The sequence below is a fragment of the Sesamum indicum genome, linkage group LG1 (assembly GCF_000512975.1).
Source record: "Sesamum indicum cultivar Zhongzhi No. 13 linkage group LG1, S_indicum_v1.0, whole genome shotgun sequence".
In the NCBI taxonomy this organism is placed as follows: Eukaryota; Viridiplantae; Streptophyta; class Magnoliopsida; order Lamiales; family Pedaliaceae; genus Sesamum; species Sesamum indicum.
In genome coordinates this window covers 8,708,058-8,726,587 of record NC_026145.1, presented here as the reverse complement: position 1 = coordinate 8,726,587, position 18,530 = coordinate 8,708,058, and the positions used below count along the sequence as shown (strand labels likewise).

Here is an 18,530-nt window from a genome sequence, read left to right as displayed (position 1 = left end):
CCTCTCTCTCACCTTACTTCCTAACTCTCACTTGTGTTTCTCTCTCCAGAACATTAACCGCGTAAAATATTAATATTAACTATATATATATTACACACATAGTAAAAGCAATAATTACAATTCCACCCCTCCAAGTTTGATGTAATTATATTTAAATTTTTTATAATTTAAAAAATTAAATCAAATACTCCGACTTTGCATCTCTGTTATAAACAAGTGTCTCTTTTAATCAAAATTCACTAAATTTATTGAAATTAACAAAAAAATTGAACAACAGTCGATATTTATCCGCGATTGACTTATTGAAGGTCAAATAATTTATTCTGACTAAATTATCCTTATAATTGTGAAGTTACACTTTCTAGCATCCATTAACATGTGAAGAAGTATAAGAATAATTTAATTATAAAAATAATTATTTTAACTTACAATGAAGTAATAATAAGTCAATCGTGGTAAAAATGAACTTTTATTCATTTTTTTTTTTTTTTGTTAAGACCAATTTGGTGAATTTCACTGACAAATGGACTTATTTGTTAGACGAAATCAAACCTCGAAGTTATTAAATGTAACTTTCCAAATTATATAAAATTTACATATAATTACATCAAATTTCGAACAAGGGGAGTGTAATTATCCCTATAGTAAAACAGCACATCTCTGGGATTAAAAATATGGGATGAGGAAAGTTCTCTCCAAGTCCTACTATATAACACATTTCCCTCAAAAAAATAAATTAAAAAGCATACCCCTCAATTTATACATTACGATAAATTATAATGAGCTTTCATGAGATTTTGTATAATTACGAATATCCCTTCTCTAAAAATTTACAAATATGGAAAAATTTTAAAATTATAAATAAATTATCCAATTAGTCCATACAAATATTTTAGAAAATATTAAAGAATAAGTAAATTTATAATTTACAGTTCACGAAAATATTTTGATCAATTTACCACAAAAATTGGATAAAAATCTAATGGAGAGGCTAACAAACATGATTAATTGTTAGACGGTAATTAAAATAATAGGTATTGATACTTTTTCAAACAATACTAAAATTATTTGGAGTTATGCATAATCTCATATGCGCTGGTCGTAATTTCCCCAATACATTATTATAGTATTTTACTCTCAGCTCTTTTCAACCATTTTTTCTTAATACTGTCATGGATTTGGAATGACAAATAATTATAATTAGTTTAGATCATTTTAAAATTAAAGAGTTTTTAATTCTTAAATATTTTATATTGAATTGTATTTTATAAAATATTGATAAATCTTAAAATGTATTAAAATAGAGTCATTTGAAATTACTTTTACATCTTTGACTCGTGTCTTAAATCGTGGTATCCAAATGTAAGTGTAAGAGTTTTTTGACGATTGTTGTCTTCCATTGTTTCTCCCCTCTTTATGGGTTTATTGTTTTTTTTTTAATGTTATTTAACAGTAAATAATAATACTTTTTTCATATAAATAGCAGCAAAAGTTGTATATAACATAAGTCAATCGGTATAGAATGAAATCATCTTTCATGCAATATATCCTCCTGATATATTGTAAATGAGCAAATTATCTCCATATAAAAAATAAATAACAATTAATCTCCCTGTTTAATTAAAACAAAATAATTTACCCCTTAAATTATTGCATTTTAAACATATAAAGAAATAAATTGCTGTATTTTTTTAAAATTGATAATTTACTCATTTACAAACATCACAAAAAGATTGCTTCCATCTTTCCCAAATAAAATCATCAGAAAACACATTATTTTTATATATTCGTATGACCTATTTAAACTTTGTAGTGCATAGAAATAAGGGTTGTGATCATCTAGTCCTATTTACATTGCATAGAAATAAGGTTTTAAACATGTCAATAAAAGTATATAGTGATATAAGATTGACATTGGGCTTGTCGTGTGAAGATCATTTATGTTTTTAAATGATTTTCAAGTCGTCACTCCAGGTCCTGCAAGCATAATATGAGCAGGCAACAGTTATAGTACTCCATGTTCAAGTCGATAAAAATTAGCCAAATGATGAAATTAGTGCCTAAAATGCGTTGATAATATGACATGCTTTACAATTGACTAATGGGATGTTTACAGCTTCCATTAATTTGAACTAATCACATCAACATAACGTGAACTGCTGTACTCTATCAATTTGGAACGCATCATACGACTCAAAAGTAAGACGATACATTTAAGTCACGCCAACCCATTTTGGCTGTGTAAAAAACACGTGGACCCACAAAAACGCAAAGTCATTTTTGCCATTCTTGAAGGGCATTTTCATCTTTTCAACCTATTGTGTATGGCTTCCGTATTAGATAATAAATGACAGATTAGATTGTATTGAATTTTTAATTCAGTGGAAGAATACTGAGCGGCATGACGCCAATGAGCAACGAGCTTTTAAGTAAAAGTTTTAAACTTTAAAATGCAACTAAGGAGTAAAGTGCTAGAATTAGTGTAAGTTTAGGGGGTAAGGGGTTTTTAACTTTTACTTCACTTTTGGAGCAATATGTTATACAATAAAACTATAAGGGGTGAAATGCAATTTACATGTGTACATTATAGGCAAGTGAATAAAGACATTTTTACATATATTTCTTTTCTGGGCCTTTCTTTCTCTGTTAATTCACAGACCCACAGCATAAAATAGATAGGATGTAAATTGTGATTGGTTTAAGGTTAATTTTTGTTAGGGAGATTGGTGTGACTTTTAACTTTATTTTTCCTCATTCATTGATTCATGATGACGACAGTGATAAGTCCAATGAAATATATATATATATATATATATTTGTTTAAATTTGGTGTGATTTGACAACTCCAATAATGCAATATAATTAATTTTGTGTTGAATAATAATGATAATGATATGGGATAATTATATTATTATTTTTTGAGATCATACGTAAATTTATTGTGGTTCTGAAAATTATATTTAGTATTTACGACGTTTGTTTATACATAACAAATAAATCCATTCATTAGTAAAAATCTTCATATTTGCTGATATTAGCAAAGAGTTGATGAACATATGTGTTTACTCTTACTGATTTATTATTGACACATTGTAAGTCAAACAAATATTTTTTTATTAAAATATTATTAGACATTTTTATACGGTGATGTATACGATGAGACATATTTCACTCTTATAAAAGTACTTTAACAAAAAAATATTTATTTGGTATGCAGTAAATGAGTAATAAATCAATCGCGGGTAAAAATAAATTTTTTATTAATATTAATAAATTTAATTAATAGATGACTCTATTTGTTAGACAAATATAAACATTTCAAGTATTATATGTAATTTTTCAAATTGTAAAAATTAACGTATAATCGTACATAAATTTTACAGAAGGACAATGTAATTATTCCTAATAATAATAATAATTCACTTTTTGAAAAGTTACTATTAAATAATTAAAATGTTTAAATGATATAATGAATAAATAACTTACCATAATCTAATAAGAAAAATTAGTAATTTGCGGCCCACTCTGTATGTGCAAATTTTTAAAGTTATTTAAAATATGATATTTGTATAATTTTTATTAGTAAAGAATTTTGTAGGTTAAAAAAAAAATGCTTAAATATTGTATAGGAAATAATACATTAACATAAAGATTAAATAGAAAAGGTACCAAAATTAATGTAAAAAAAGTCATAGAAAAAAAAAGAAAAAAATCAAGAGAAAGAAAATTATCTTACAAAAATTCTCCAATTATTATAAAAGAATTGAATTTTATGATGCATAACTACTTTTTGGTATTTTTTAGAAGTTTTTTCATGTATTTTTTTTTCACTTTCTAATATATTATATCATTATTATATGTTATATGTATTTTTATCTAATAATAAATTTTATATAAATATTTTATTTTAATAGTTTTAAACTTTTTGGGATAAATTATATTGTTGGTCCCTATATTTAACCTAAAATTGAATTTGGTCCCTGAATATTTTGAGGCATTATTTTAGTCCTTAATTTTTTAAAATATTTTTTATTTTTATCCAATTGTTAAAATTAGGGTTAAAACCAACGGAACTGGAGAATACGACTATGTTCTCTGGATTTGGAGGAGCGAAGGTGAAGTGAATAGATGGGAGGCGATTGTGAAAAAAAAGGAGATCGGAAGTAAGGGTGGCAGCGGAGTGGAGCCGGCTCGCGAGGCCTCGACTTGGAGCTCGACTCCAATTCGAGTCAAGCCAGCTCGAGCTCGAGCCGAAAATACTCTGTTCCGGCTGTCGAGTTTTTTTAAATTTTTAAAATTTGTATATATATATATATATTTAACTCATATATTATAATTATTAAGTAATATATTTTTAATCTAGCTAATGATAAAATATGGTAGTTTTATTTATATATAGTCTCTATACAAAAATAAGCTTAATCAACAAGTTAATAAGTTCGTAATATATTTTATTTTATATTAATTATTGATTTTTTAAAATTTTCTAATAGTTGAAAAGTAGGAATATATTTTTATTAAAAATAATTTGGGCTTTTCAATCTAACATAATAAATGAAAATGCTAAAATAATTTTTATTTTAATGATAAAATTAAAAAAATAGCTTGAGCTCGAGCTTCAAATTATGTGCTTTGATATCGAGTCAGATTTTTTTTTGTCGAGCGTGAGTGAATACCTCTAATTGGAAGATCTCGCCAATGGGTGCGAAGTAAACGTCGATGGGTGAGGATGGAAAATAATTAAAATGGAGTGGGCTTTCAAATGACGACGGTGTCCGACAAAAGGACAATAGATGACAGTGAAAAATGGAGAAGAGAGGGGACGTGGACAAAAATTTCGGGGACGAGAGAAAGCCGATAAGTCGTTGGGCTTATTGGCAATGGGTATGGGTAAAAAATGACAGCCATTAGATGGACTTTCAAATGGTGGTATTGGGCTATCAGAATATAATTCGTACAACGAGGAATTTGAAAAAATCACTAAGTTATGTTGATCGACATGATCATTTTTTTCCAAATTTTATTAATTTTAATGGTAATCAAAATAACATTTTCAAAAAATTACTGACCAAAATTATGTGTAAGGATTAAAATCAATTTTGGCCCAATATAGAAGAACAAAAAATAGAACTTATTCTAAGAAATCACACACACGGATTATGCCATAAATCAGTAGTATGTATTAAATTCCTGGATCCTAACATATAAATCGTGTTTTGCGATTTTTTTTTCTTTTTCGCAGCCAACTATAGAAATGGCGTGTCGCCAGCTCCAAAATCCCAATTGGTGACCTCCCAAAACCTCAGAAGACACAGACAGATGGTGCAGCGATGGTGCTCGAGGCTCCGCCTGCTGGCTGCGCTTCATTCCATTCCTAAACCCCAACCCCGCCACCACCTCTACCACCGCTCTTTCGTTTCCAATCGTCTCTTCCATACTTCTCACAATTTACTCCCCAAACCCCACATTGTCACCCATTCTGTAATTTCCCCCAGCTTTAAGACCCTCCTCGATGTTCATCCCTTTCCCCAAATGTCCCAGTCTCCACTTTATGTAAGTACCAATTTTACTCCTCAGTACGATAGTCTTGGTAATTTTAATTTGTATTTTTCGTATTGGGGGCTGGCTGATTTTATTCATTGAGCTTTTCTTTTGTTGGGTATTTTGTCTTTAGATTTTTTTATTGGTAAGTTAGTATTTGCTGTTGTGTGTTACACTGTGCTGTAATGATTGAATTGCTGGAGGGAAATGGAAGAATTCTTTGTATGAATTTTTGAGTTTTAATCTTAATTAAATACATGGAATGATTGATTTTGCATCCGCCATTAGTGAGGATAGGTCATAACCTAGCTGTAGAGGTGGTCCCATGGCTTTTCATGCTTTTGATCAATTGTTCAGCTATCTCTTCATTCCAGTGTAGTTTCTTTGCTAAAACTATCTTGTTGTAATCTTAGCTTTTGCTCCACATTTGGCAAATGAAAAATTATAGTTTATAACTTTGGTCATTCATTGATGCAGTATACTGTTACATTTATTTTTTTCATCTTATTATTTTGTTGGTTGTATTACTTTGTATATTCACCGTTGGGGACATTTCACCCAATGTGCCAGTTGAAGTTTTGTTGACTTTGCTTACCTTTTGGTTATTTGCATTCCTGTTTCTTTAAGGTGGGATAATTAGAAAATGTTTCATATATATCATTAATTTTGTTGTAGACGATGAACCGATTGTAAAATCTTCTAAATGTGTCTGAAATATGTGGTTCTGATGTTATTTAGTTGACTCAAGTGCGCCATATCACTGCCAAGCAGAGGGAAAGGAAGTTGAAGAGTAGGAAGCCAAGGACACCCGTAACCTCCAAAGTCAAAAAAATCAAAATCAAATGCTACTCGTACGCATATGATACACTAAGCAAATATATATGCTTTATTTTTAGTTTCATAATTATTCATGAGCATGGAATGTTGATTTTATTAAAATTTTACATATTAGGTCATTTAAAGGCAGATTTAGGATAATGAATGATGGCCAGATCAGACGCTGGAAGGAAGGGAAGAGACACAATGCCCATTCAAAGGTTTGTCATCTTTTGCATCTTACAGAGAAACTTAGTAAATACTACGTCAAATAAGATATGACGAGATGGGTTCTTATAGCAGGTTTTCTGTAAATGTCCTTCTCCCTCCGTTGCTTAGAGACGATGTTGAGATTTCTTTCATTGTCTGTTTATTTTATATCCACCACCATATGCGTGCTTGCCCCTTGACTTGGTGAGGAAAATTGCATTCTTTTAATAGAATCTCTTGAATTTATAAAAGGTGAGGCTGTCTGGTGAAAGAATCTAGTAGTTTATATAGTTCCCGTACAAGATATAAAATGACCAGGTTACTCTTCTCTAAAATCTGTGTTTTCCCGCATTATTATGTCAAAGAGTTCCAGTATGATGTTTGACTGTACCAAACGGCTAGTTGCAGTTTTACTATGTTCCGGCTCAGTGACTGTAGGCATTTGTATGTCGCTTTTACTCATGTTTTGGTGGTTTTTGGGTTTTTCATATTCATTATATTTAATGTTTTGCTTCTTGTTGGTGACTTGTAGCACTCAGATCTTAGTTCAAATCTAGAGAAGGGGGCCATGCATTTTTTTCATGAAATAAGAAAACACTTTAGTTTGATTCAAAATTCTTTACATTTACAATGCGAAGTAGCTTCCTTTTCTTGTGTGTGGAGTTTTCTGCTATTTCTCCTACCCTGCTTTCTTGAAAATAGGGTAAGCTCATCTAAACTGTCTTTACACTCACCTCAGTTTAACCTTGAATTATTCTGGAGGACCTAATAACTTTTACTTGCATTGATTAAGATGACCATTTCTTTTTACTGTTGCTATCTACTACGTTTCATCCATAAATTCAACTACACTGGATAAAATTGTAACAAAGTCATTTAGGCTATTATAGAGAACTGCACAATAGAGTGAGAGCTGAGAACATAGACTACTTTTTTGGTATTCCCTTATCTGTGCCAACAGGTGATTGCTTGTACATTAAGTTCTTGGTGTTAAAATGAAGGAAGTGCCTCCCAGGAGCACCTAGAATCAAAATAGATGATAAATCCTCTTCCCTTTAAAGTATATTTACTACCTATAAAGAAACTGTTGATATCTTTAAAACAAACGGAAGTATAATTGAAGAATGCACACGAATGAATATTTCTGCTGTAGGTATAGGTTATAATCTGGAAGCTTACCATTCAACTGGTGTCATTGTACTGGAATTCTTTAAACAGTTTCTCCTTATGTACTTTCGTTTTTCACTGTTTGCATTACATTTTGGAATTGTTAACCTGCCTATACTCCATGATATTTATTGATCTAGCAACTCCCTTTTATTGTTGCAGTCTAAGAAGTCAAAACGTCGTCTCAGACAACCTGGTATAGTCCCTTTGGCTTATGCAAAAGTGATGAAGAAGCTCAACTTTTGTGGTTGAATAAAACATTTCTCCGTGTTCCTCGCCTGAAATGCGTCCTCATCATTTAATTTCTGCTGTATGCTCTGCAATTCAGAATTACTGCAGCACCACGTTTCAGTTTGAACACTCTGTTTTAAGTTCAGTTGGTTACTTTATTGAACAATTATAGATTATCTTGCAGATATAGTGGATGAACATTTGCGTACAAAATACACCTGTTTTTTTGGTGGCACAGGATGGTGCTTTTTAACAATTTGTTTTTTCTGCTTTCTCGTTTGAATATCCAGGTCTCATGTAGTGAACAAATGCACATGTACTTTCTTGCTCAAGAATGCACTTTTTGGGTGCTAAATAGCCAATGCATTGCTCGTGACTTCTATAAGTTGGACTTCATTGAATTTTTTATGCTTTTGAACATTGCTATAAACATAGCATATCTGTGACACAGTTCATATGCAGAAACTCAAGAAGTTGAGCCACAAATTAGAATGTGGTTCACATACCGTCCTCATAGCACATGCGGCTCTGCAGACTTCCTAGTTAGCAAAGTATCCTTGGATAACACCACCTCTGTTAAGGGACTCATAGTTGGGAGCATAATCATATGAAACCCAAGATTTAACCTTAGGCTCCCATCGATATGAGCTGTCTTCATCAAACCTCCAATCACAACTCTCATACTTATCCTTACTGCACTCATAGTCGAATTTGTAGGCGACGAAGGTGCCCATGTTGGTGGAGCAATTGAACATGGTGGAGGAAGGGTATATGTATCTCTTCCTCACTCTGAACTTGTATTGGCCCCACGATGGCAGGTGAACCACATCAAACTCGTTGTTGAAGGAGAAACACCGCACACTGAGGTAGTTGGTGTGGTTGTTGGTCACCACGATGATCTTCTCCTTCGGTGTGAAGGTTGCATGGTTGGTTGAGATGTGGAGGAGGAAGATAGTAAGGAGGAGGAAGGCGGCACGGCTGGTGGCCTGCATGGTTGTGTTTAGGTATGTGCCTTTGTTCTTCTTTTTCCTTTTCTCCTCCTGTTATGAATCAGGTTTGAGTTTATGTAAAGTGGGCAAATGTTATTTTCATATAACTTGAGACTTATTTTACAGGCATACAATATAAAGGCAAAAACATGCAAGTAAAATTTCAAGCTGCAACATTACATGAGGAAACTTCTTGATCCCACACATAAATTCCATATGGTTGAGTTTTATTATAATTATTAATTTATGCAAATTCATGCATAAAATTCTACATGAGTTCTAAGATGAATGATTATAATTGTTCCAAACAATATAAGAATATGTATTTTCATATGTTTCTCACCAGAAATTATAAATATTTCAATATTCTGACGAACATTTTGCGTTTGCCAGGAAATAACTATATTGTGCAAGAATAAGGAGAAAAAAAAACATCAGATGCATTGAAATGAGATTAAGGAAAAGACAATGTTGTTGATTTGAGGGAAATTAAGGTAGCAATCAAGAACAAGAAAAACAGTTAGGGCAGAAGCTCAAATGTTTTTAGGACAACATACCTCCCTTCTTGATTGAAATGGGAAGCACCAGAAATATTTTCTGTGCAACAATTTGTAATGAGGGGCCATTTCAAATAGAGAGAAAAAAACTATAATGTGTGGTTTGATTTTCCCTTTGACTGTTTGACTTATTTAATGGTTGGTTATTATTAAAGACTAAATTTATATAGCGATAGTTACGCTTTATAGTTTATATATTATGAGAATTTTTCACCAACTTTTGAGAATTACAATTTCCCCCATTACCATGTTCGTATTAAATATTCACAACTGAAATTCACATTCTCAAGGAAAAATATGTGATTTAAATCAAACAGGAGCTTTTTTTTTTTTTTTTAAAAGGGTAAATTACAGCCGCTAAGTTTTGATATAATTATAAATATTTTTTTCGTTATTTAAAACATTATAAATATTCCCTTTATATGTTTATCTAACAATGAGTCTGTTTCGTTGGTCTCTGTTATGTTTTTATTCAATTTTTGTGGTAAATTAATTAAAATGTCCTTTCGAATTATAATTTATAATTTTGTATATCCTTTTAAAATTTTTTAAAATATTTTGATGGACAAATATTCCTTATGAATTATTTATTTTATCTATCAGCAATTTTTCTTTTTTAACATTTTTCCAAATATATATATATTTTCTCTCTAAAAAAATTCAACAAAGGTAAAGCAGTAATATTTGCCTCACCATGTAGAGGCTACACAATTATTTTATAATTGAGGGGGTAATGATAATTTTAAACAATGAGGGGTATTCATAATTATGTCAAATTTCATGAAAAGTAGCTATAATTTACCCTTTTTAAAAATATGCCCAACATTTCAAATAAAATAACTAATGAAATTTAATTTAGTTGGCGAAGCTAGATATCGTATCATGAGGTCGTGAACTGAATCCCTCGCTGAATTGAATGCCAACAATGTATGGAGCCATTGCCAGCCACCAGCTTCAAGAACACAGAAGCAACAACCAACCCATTGCCCATTTCCAACTACATCAATCAACAAACCTTACAGCTGACTATATCATACAAATGTTAACCTATCTGACGAGGGCAAGAACGCGGTCAGGGCTTAATGCTAGATAGGACTAAACATCATGGCTGTGCTTCGATATCATTCCTATACATTCTAGTTTGAGATTCAAATTCATAGCGATACACGGTATGGCCGCTCTGGGATCGCTCATCTTCATTAATGGTTGGAGAAGGATTCATGATATGCGCCTGGTTTTTATCAACTCTTACTTCAGCTAGTTCAACTTCTTCGAAGGAGTGGAAAATAGGATGCACGTATGCATTGGTCAAGTAAGATTTTAAGCCAACGTCAGATTCAAAAGCAAGATCTTGTGTGTCCTTGGTCATGGCTTCCTGGAGGAGGTAAAGAGATGCAAGAAACAATGATCAATCAAAACACAACGATTATCGGTATGATTGAGACAATTCCGACAGATACAAACCCCATTTACTTAATTCTCATGCAGAAATCCTGAAGTAATCAGACAAAGAATTTGTACCATTTAAACACTATATGTGTCGCGTGTATCATCTTACCTCCAGAGGGTACTTTCTGAATGCTGGTTCAAAGCGATTCTTGCAATACTTATGGAATGTCAAAGTCAGTATGGGTAAGACGATGAGCAAAGGAGTTGAGTTTGCAGCCTTTTTTGTGCTCAGCAGTCCCATTAGCAGCAATTGCGATATTACCAAGCTTGCTATAATGCGACCATGAACGTGTGGCCAAAATGCAGCAGCACTCTCGTATTTTTGGTTGTAGACGTTGATGACCTGCATGGGAAGATCGAGGTATAAGATTGGGTGCCACCAATCATCAAAATACACCGTCTCTACTATGACAACAAGCAAAAAAGAATAAGAGCTCTCAGAACTTTCACTGAATTCAGAACTGAGTCGAACAAACCTGATGGCGATACACAAAATGGGCAAAGGCAAAGAAGACCAGTATAAAAGGAAGGAGGACTGGCGTAACAACCATGTACACAATGCCAAGAAGGAAATACAACTGAAGACTCGGCAAAGCCTCTGGAAAATCAACGCTTTTGGCATTCATTGCCTTCTCCAAGTCCCTCTCGGTTTTCACAAGGAACATGTTCTTTAGGTGGAAAATCACTAAAGGTTTCAGTCGGAGAATTTCACTTGCAATTCCAGCCCAACCATCGACCATAATGTATGTGATAAAGAAAGTAGCTTTCATTGGTATCGATACACCAATGTTTCTTGGGATCCTGCAACAAAGACACCAACCTTTTTTATTACAGCGTGCAGTAAAATGTATCAAGTGTTGCAAATCTATTTCAAAACAAGTAAATGTGTGGATCCTAACTATCTAAGAGTTACAACTGAAGCTACAAGAGATAGAGGGAGTGTTACTGGGTAGCAGATTGGTGAAGGAAAGCATGAAGTTGCTGAAATGCTGTTCCTGCCGCTATGCTTCCCAAGAACACGTTGACTAGCATGAAGTAGTAGTATTTGGCAGCAGTTTTTCGCTCTAATACTGCTAGTGAGACATGCCCCTCGATCTTTGACATAAGCATTAAAATTGAAGGAAGAGCAAGTAAGAAGATTTTTAGAGCTAGACCGGGAAGGAAACCCTGTAGGAATGACTTGACGACCTTCCTGCACAACATGTCAACTGCTTAAAACTAAGAAGCAAAGAAAAAGACTTCGAATTGTATCAGAGATACTTCACATGTCTTTATCTATCAAACACAGCAATAAATTCAGTTCGTATAGCCCCATGAAGCAAAAAAGCACATATAGGACAGAATCAGAGTAGAATCAACTTTACATGTATAGTGCAAGTTGTTTATTTTTGTAAGCAGTTCTCTTTTCCTCCAAATCATGATTTCACAAGATATTTACAACACAATAGGACAGCTTAATATCATAAACATTGCCTAGAGCATCGAAACTTACAATGCAACACAAATATATGATATTTTTACTTTCATTGCCTCTTACCATTCAATTAGCGGCCTGAGAAAAGGAGCAACCTTCTGAAGTCCCTCTAGGTTCGCCAATGATTGTACAAAAGCAATAGGTATCATGTAAAAGAACACCAATGCAAACATAGATATAGCTATCACGAGCCTACGGATGGTGAGGGAAACATATGGTATTGCCAGATTCTTCCAGTAAACATCACGGGGTTCAGGGGCCCAATTTGTTAACCAAAGTGTTGGATTTTTGCTCTGTTGTGTCTGTGCACAAACAGCTGCTCCCCACCTTGACTTGAATGACACGAAGGCAGCCGGAATAACAGATTTAGGGTCTTTCAGAACTTTTTTGCATTCCATTGTCAGCTAAGAACAAAGAAATGAAAATTAAACTCTACTAGAAAGATATGCCATAACAATGTCAACCAGGAGCATACCAGAATCCGCCCAAGGATAAATATACGAAAAACCGATTAAATGTAGTAGCTTGTTTAAATTAAAGCTGGTCAGGCAACTTACCTGTATATCAAGATGTTTAATTTGCTCCTTGTAGAAGTCGATCGAATCAACCCTTTGACCCCAAAGTCCAAGAAATCCTCTCTGAATGAGAGAAGAATGGCGAGCCGTTAAAAAATTCGACAGAATAACTTGCTCAAAGAATTAAAGAACTCTGAACGGCTATAAGATTGTACCTTTTTAGTAGGTCTATTGTTTGGATTCCTCTCAAACTTCAGTTGGTTGTAATCCAGCCAGTTTTGAAGTTTATCTCTTTTTCTAACCAGTTTGGCGAACTTTTTAGTATTGTATACAGGCTGGGTGGTGATGAAATAGGCCAAACAACCAAAGGAGTGATTTTAAGTCAAGAATACATTAAGTAAAATTTACATTATAATCAGAGTTCTGAAGGAAACAGTCTTTTCAGAGTAAAAATTTCAGACAGGACAATCCGTTACCTGGTGACAGAGATAGTGATCAGGATGATTTCTCCGAAAGAAGGTTTCAACACTATCTGATACTGAGCGTCCAGAATCACGTGGCACATTCCTAACAAGAACCTGATGGTAGTTCAAGAAAAGCTTATAATAAATATGAATTTGATAACTGCAGCTCAAGTGAAACAGAGGCGTAGAAAACTTTGCAATATCACATATTATGAAATATTTAGTCCAACATGAGACACTTCAGTTGTCTTCCAAAAACTTCTGGGTATAGCTCAAGCATCAGCACCATAGCGTGAACCTTAGCTAAAGAAAGCTTTATGCAGAATTGGAAGACACGGCCCTTAAATTCATAGACCCAGAGGTCAAGACAATGATCTAAAAGTTGAAAAGGTTAATCAAGAATGCATTATTTTCTTGTCATAAAGCATCCTAATAAGCATCCAAGCTTAAGATACTAACAACGTAGCAGGTTTTTAGGCTATAGGTTGTCAAATTGAAAATTGGTCCAAAACTGTATGAATCTGACGTAGGAAGAAGAAAGAGCAGAACTCCCAAAATCCTCTACTACGAAAAAGACTATCTGAGTGAAACCAGGGGAAGTGAGAAATTTATTTTGTTAATTCAATTTCACTAGCGAGCATGTTTTTTCAGCACCGCAGTTCTAATGTAATCTATTTTTTAGTGATCTGTTGCATTCTCGTATCCTTCCTGAAACTCGAATAATTTATATCATGTACATATTGTCAGATTCTCCAACAGATGAAGAAACAAAAAACTAGCATGCAAAAGCTTTTAGTCACTCAGATAGGAGAAAAGTGTTAATTTGGAATAGAAAGATACTCATCATCCAATGACTTAAAATGCAGGGAAATTTCCCATATTCACACTTGATATGTTAATAGCCATGACAGATAAACTAACCGTGAATTGTTCAGGGCACCTGCCTTTTGAAGCCAAAAAGTTTAGCCTCATTGATGCAACTCTATCATATTCCTTATAAAGCATGTAACACGCCCAAAATGTAAACAAGTATTCCATTGATATGTGAGCCAAAAACCTGAAATTCAATCCGGAGTTATTTTCATTAGAAAGAAATTTAGGACGTGACAGGAAGACGATAATAGAGTAAAATGCTACAGAGGTTTTGACCCTATCTTAATCGGTGTCAGAATGTCTCAATCATCTATAATGACTAATTTTTTGTGAACAGATGATTGGAAGTTCATAAGTACCATTGCTCAGGCATATTAATAGATCATGATACACGTTATAATTAGTGAACATACCACCTATTTCCCGAAGTTCATAGCTGGAGATACATCACTACAGAGAAAGGCCAGCTTATTAATTAACTACTGTCTTGTCATGAAAATAAGCAGAGTGTAATTGTAGAAAAGATAACCAAGGAAAACATTGAGTGGCAAATATTAATTCCATCGGTTCATACTACCAATATTCATCAATGATGTAAATAGTGAGTAGACTCAGAATATTTTCATATGAAATACACATTGATATATTGAGTTCCCACACCTAGGAATAGTTGCTACATGCAAACATGTTGAAATATGTTGATATACCTTCTCTTGTGGGACTGTGCTAATTTATCTTCTTTAGTATAAGGATCGTGAAACTTACTTATAGGACCTGGGGCGAACATTTGATATTGAAAGCTTGTCAATGTTGCTAACAACCAGGTCACGCCGTAGAAAAAATAAAGTGCCACCAGATGCATTCACTGGGAGCAGAACTAGGAATGCCACAATGGCTATTGGTCCAAATATTTTCAAGCTGCCAGAGGTTAAAGACCAACAAACTGTAAAGAATTTGGAAAAAAAAAAAAAAAAGCATCTTCAATCTCAAAATCAAGGTAGAACATGATACACAAAATCAAACCTATTCCCTAAAGCACTGACAGAGAGATGCTAATAAACATACACACTATATGGACAAAAGACTATTGAGCATGCCATTACATCAATGAGACCATGAAGCCCATAATGCTTTTCTTTCCCACATCCACAGAACAGCTGAAGAACTCACAACTCACTGAAAATTTTGTCACTCGAATCGAAAGAGTAAACAGATGATGTAAGTGAGGACAGATTTTTACAACTAATATCCAGGCATTGAGGAAGAGATGGCCTTAGAGAGGTGCAGGGTCTAAGAACACTCAGAAACCAGGCTGCAGTTACATCATTCAAGAACTAAAAGTCACATATTAACCATCAAATTACCAGCCATAATAACATCTCTACATCCAATAACCTAACTTTTCAACTTTGTGGTGTTGGAGAAGTTTGATTATACATCTTTTACTGCAATGACCCTCCCAAGTCCCATTTCAAAACCAGACCAGACATCTAAACATCTTGTTTTAGTAAAACACGGCTACCACCAGATATAAAACATGGGGGCAAGCAAGAAATTCCTTGTTTCTTCCGTACACCTTAATGTAAAGCTTACCTTTTCACAAAAGTTTGCTAATCCTACAAACCTAATGCATAATTGGAACAAAAAGTTCACATACCAGCCTCCCCGAAGCAAACAAACAGCGTACAAAAACCATTAGGATTCAGGAAGGGAAAACAAACAGAAAGAAAAGGTAATAATACATGGGAGTAAAAGCAAAAACATTTAAACCACAAAAATGAAAAATGAGTTGAACAGTAACAAGAAACATCCAGAATCATCCAAGAAACGAAGAAAATATTTTGAAAAAAAATCGAATCTTGCACCGTACCCAAGTGTGTAAATCCTCAAGAAAACAGCAGAATCAAGTCCAGCATGGGTAATAATCTCAGACTCACTCATCTTGAGAGCCTGAGGCATCCAGTTGAGGAAAGTCAAGTAAGTCTTGAAGTTGAGATTGACAAATTTACCCACCACGCCACCCCAGTTGTTCCTGGGGCTGCTCCTCTTCCCAGCAATGTACCATTTGGTAAAGTAAACTCTGTCATTGATTGGTTGAATTCTGAGAAGTGCAAAGGCAAGCAAGAACGCAAAGGCACTCAGTATATTGATAAACGCTGACACACCAATATCGCCAAGACTCGCCATTTCCCACTGCTTCCGATTCAAACAACAGCATGAAACGAAAACACGAAAAGGGAAGAATTTAAACGTGGGTTGTGAAAGGAAGTTCAAGAACGGAAAGAAAGAATGTTGTCTAAGTGGGCTTTTCTGGAAAAAAAAGTTGGTCGATGTGCACAAGGTTTATTCTTCAGTTAGTCTCACGTTGTAGTATTTTGTTGAGGTTGTCTCCCTCTCCAAGTGTGTGTTTTGTGTTTGAAACTAGGGACCCTTTTGAGGTGGGTTTCTGAGGTTTCTTCCGGATTAGGGCAGTGAAAAGAATAACTCTGAAAGGCGGAGAGAATCGAGTAAGGTGGCGGTGCTGCTTCAACTCCTGATTGCGGGCTGTGTTATTTTTAGTATTTTTGCTTTGAAGTGGGGTTGTGTTGGAAAGTGGGGTTCTCTGACAACAATCCCTTTCTTGTGTCTTTTGACTTTGAGAGCCTTTCTGTTGATTTCTTCCTGCGCCGGTGCTCCGCCGTGTTAAGATGGTGGCTAATCGCTATAAGTCGCTCCTTTGGTCGCCCTCATCTTTTTCATGTTTCTTCTTTTCTAATTTAAAAAAAAGAGAAGATTGAAAGAAAAAATATGTGAAGTTTATTTATATGTTTCGAATTTTTTTAAGATAATAAGTAATTTATAGTCATCAATATTTTGATTAAGTTGGTATCAACTCAATGTCACATCTCTTAGCCCAAGTTCACATTCATCATCTCATATATAATTATTAAAGAAAAAATATTTTATAATAAAAATTTAGAATCTAAGGTTGTAATTTCATAATAAAATTTAGGACGTTGCAAATCAAAATACTATATGAAACATTATAAGTAATAAATTTAGAATAAAATTATTTTTAATACGAACTAAGACGGATTATCCATTGTGATGGGTCGAGATTCCTTTTATTTTATTAAAAAATAAAAAAAATATAGAAATATATAGTGGTTTTGTTCAAAATATTCTGAAATTTATCACGAATGAATGAGAAATGATTAGTTTGTTTCATGGTTTATTCATTATAAATATGCAATAAATCCTTGAGATATTGCATGATTTAGAGTCATTTATATTCTTTAACATGATATATATATATATATATATATATATATCTTTGATGCAACTCAGACAACCTTAAGAAAAGTAATAAATGTCTTAATATAGAGGTGCAATGTAATAAATTTGCATTATAGTCTACATTCTAGTACATCATGCACATCTCTATCCATCTTTTGAAGTCAATTCCACATACAAACACGTATATATACATATATATATATACACGTATATGCATAAATATATATAAAAAAGATATAATTTAACAATGAACAGTAATTTTTGTCTCTCAAAATTCAACATCAAATATACAATATTTATTTTAAATTATTTATAAAAAAAATCGAAACATACATACTAATGATGAATACTCCATCGTAATTTAGAAAATTATAAATAACTCTCTCAAATTGAAAATAATTATATAGTCATGAACAGTAAGGTGAAAATTACTAATTTATTTTGCCGATTCTTTTTTATAAAAATATGTTAGAAAAATTGAAGATGGATATAATAAATAAACCATAAATTATATTAGTTCACAAAAATATTTAAAAATAAATAAATATTATAGTATGGAGGGAAAATTGAAGGGCGGACCTTGAAGCAAGAGGCAACAACAATATTGGTGGTGGTGGATCTGTTTGAGGTTGTCCCATTTGGGTTTTTGGTGGTTGGACTTATGAGTTGAGATAGCAATGCTGGTTGGTCTCAACTTTCAAGTGTTAAGTCATCATCTATATTCTTCTCTTTTCTTTTTTTTTGTTTCCTTTGTTCTCTATGAAACTACGTTTGGTTCCATGTATTTGAAAGAAAGCATTTTAAATAAGAATTTGGAATTTAATATTCAATAAATTTGAAATTATAGAGATGAATTGGGATTTGTTGCTAATTATTTGAAATTTATGAGTTCAAATTCATCTAATCTAAGATATAAAGAATATACTTTTTTTCTTTTTGGCATTCATTACCTGCTCTGTTTCTTGATT

At 33.0% G+C, this 18,530-nt stretch overlaps 3 protein-coding genes across 4 annotated transcripts; 1 reads left to right on the top strand and 2 right to left on the bottom strand.

The window, feature by feature from the left end:
- On the top strand, positions 5,227–8,341 carry LOC105159442. The gene is made up of 4 exons (XM_011076513.2): positions 5,227–5,553; positions 6,280–6,392; positions 6,494–6,578; positions 7,897–8,341. Exons 1-4 carry the CDS (start codon positions 5,320–5,322, stop codon positions 7,984–7,986), a joined length of 522 nt encoding a protein of 173 aa, XP_011074815.1. The 5' UTR covers positions 5,227–5,319; the 3' UTR covers positions 7,987–8,341.
- LOC105159450 lies at positions 8,343–9,635 on the bottom strand. The gene is made up of 2 exons (XM_011076526.2): positions 9,512–9,635; positions 8,343–9,005 (listed from the first exon to the last, which is right to left on the bottom strand). Exons 1-2 carry the CDS (start codon positions 9,578–9,580, stop codon positions 8,505–8,507), a joined length of 570 nt encoding a protein of 189 aa, XP_011074828.2. The 5' UTR covers positions 9,581–9,635; the 3' UTR covers positions 8,343–8,504.
- Positions 10,302–17,018, bottom strand: LOC105159433 (CSC1-like protein At1g32090). 2 transcript variants are annotated; one of them, XM_011076502.2, is made up of 11 exons: positions 16,157–17,018; positions 15,052–15,204; positions 14,335–14,470; positions 13,426–13,527; positions 13,165–13,284; positions 12,992–13,072; positions 12,498–12,838; positions 11,907–12,152; positions 11,437–11,761; positions 11,070–11,303; positions 10,302–10,886 (listed from the first exon to the last, which is right to left on the bottom strand). In XM_011076502.2, exons 1-11 carry the CDS (start codon positions 16,471–16,473, stop codon positions 10,614–10,616), a joined length of 2,328 nt encoding a protein of 775 aa, XP_011074804.1. In that variant the 5' UTR covers positions 16,474–17,018; the 3' UTR covers positions 10,302–10,613. The 2 variants fall into 2 exon arrangements, with proteins under 2 accessions (XP_011074804.1, XP_020547651.1); XM_020691992.1 differs by having other exon boundaries at positions 15,052–15,229; positions 16,157–16,292.

What these genes read in the sequence shown, in the direction of transcription:
- LOC105159442 (XM_011076513.2), top strand. Translation starts at nt 5,320, where the DNA reads ATGGTGCAGCGATGGTGCTCGAGGCTCCGCCTGCTGGCTGCGCTTCAT. An exon ending in ATCAAAATCAAATGCTACTC is followed by an intron (nt 6,393 to 6,493) that starts GTACGCATATGA and finishes TTTACATATTAG; the next exon opens with GTCATTTAAAGGCAGATTTA. An exon ending in GACACAATGCCCATTCAAAG is followed by an intron (nt 6,579 to 7,896) that starts GTTTGTCATCTT and finishes TTATTGTTGCAG; the next exon opens with TCTAAGAAGTCAAAACGTCG.
- LOC105159450 (XM_011076526.2), bottom strand. Translation starts at nt 9,580, where the DNA reads ATGGCCCCTCATTACAAATTGTTGCACAGAAAATATTTCTGGTGCTTC. An exon ending in CATTTCAATCAAGAAGGGAG is followed by an intron (nt 9,006 to 9,511) that starts GTATGTTGTCCT and finishes GATTCATAACAG; the next exon opens with GAGGAGAAAAGGAAAAAGAA.
- LOC105159433 (XM_011076502.2), bottom strand. Translation starts at nt 16,473, where the DNA reads ATGGCGAGTCTTGGCGATATTGGTGTGTCAGCGTTTATCAATATACTG. An exon ending in GTTCGCCCCAGGTCCTATAA is followed by an intron (nt 14,471 to 15,051) that starts GTAAGTTTCACG and finishes ATTGAATTTCAG; the next exon opens with GTTTTTGGCTCACATATCAA. An exon ending in CTCAGGCCGCTAATTGAATG is followed by an intron (nt 12,153 to 12,497) that starts GTAAGAGGCAAT and finishes CATGTTGTGCAG; the next exon opens with GAAGGTCGTCAAGTCATTCC.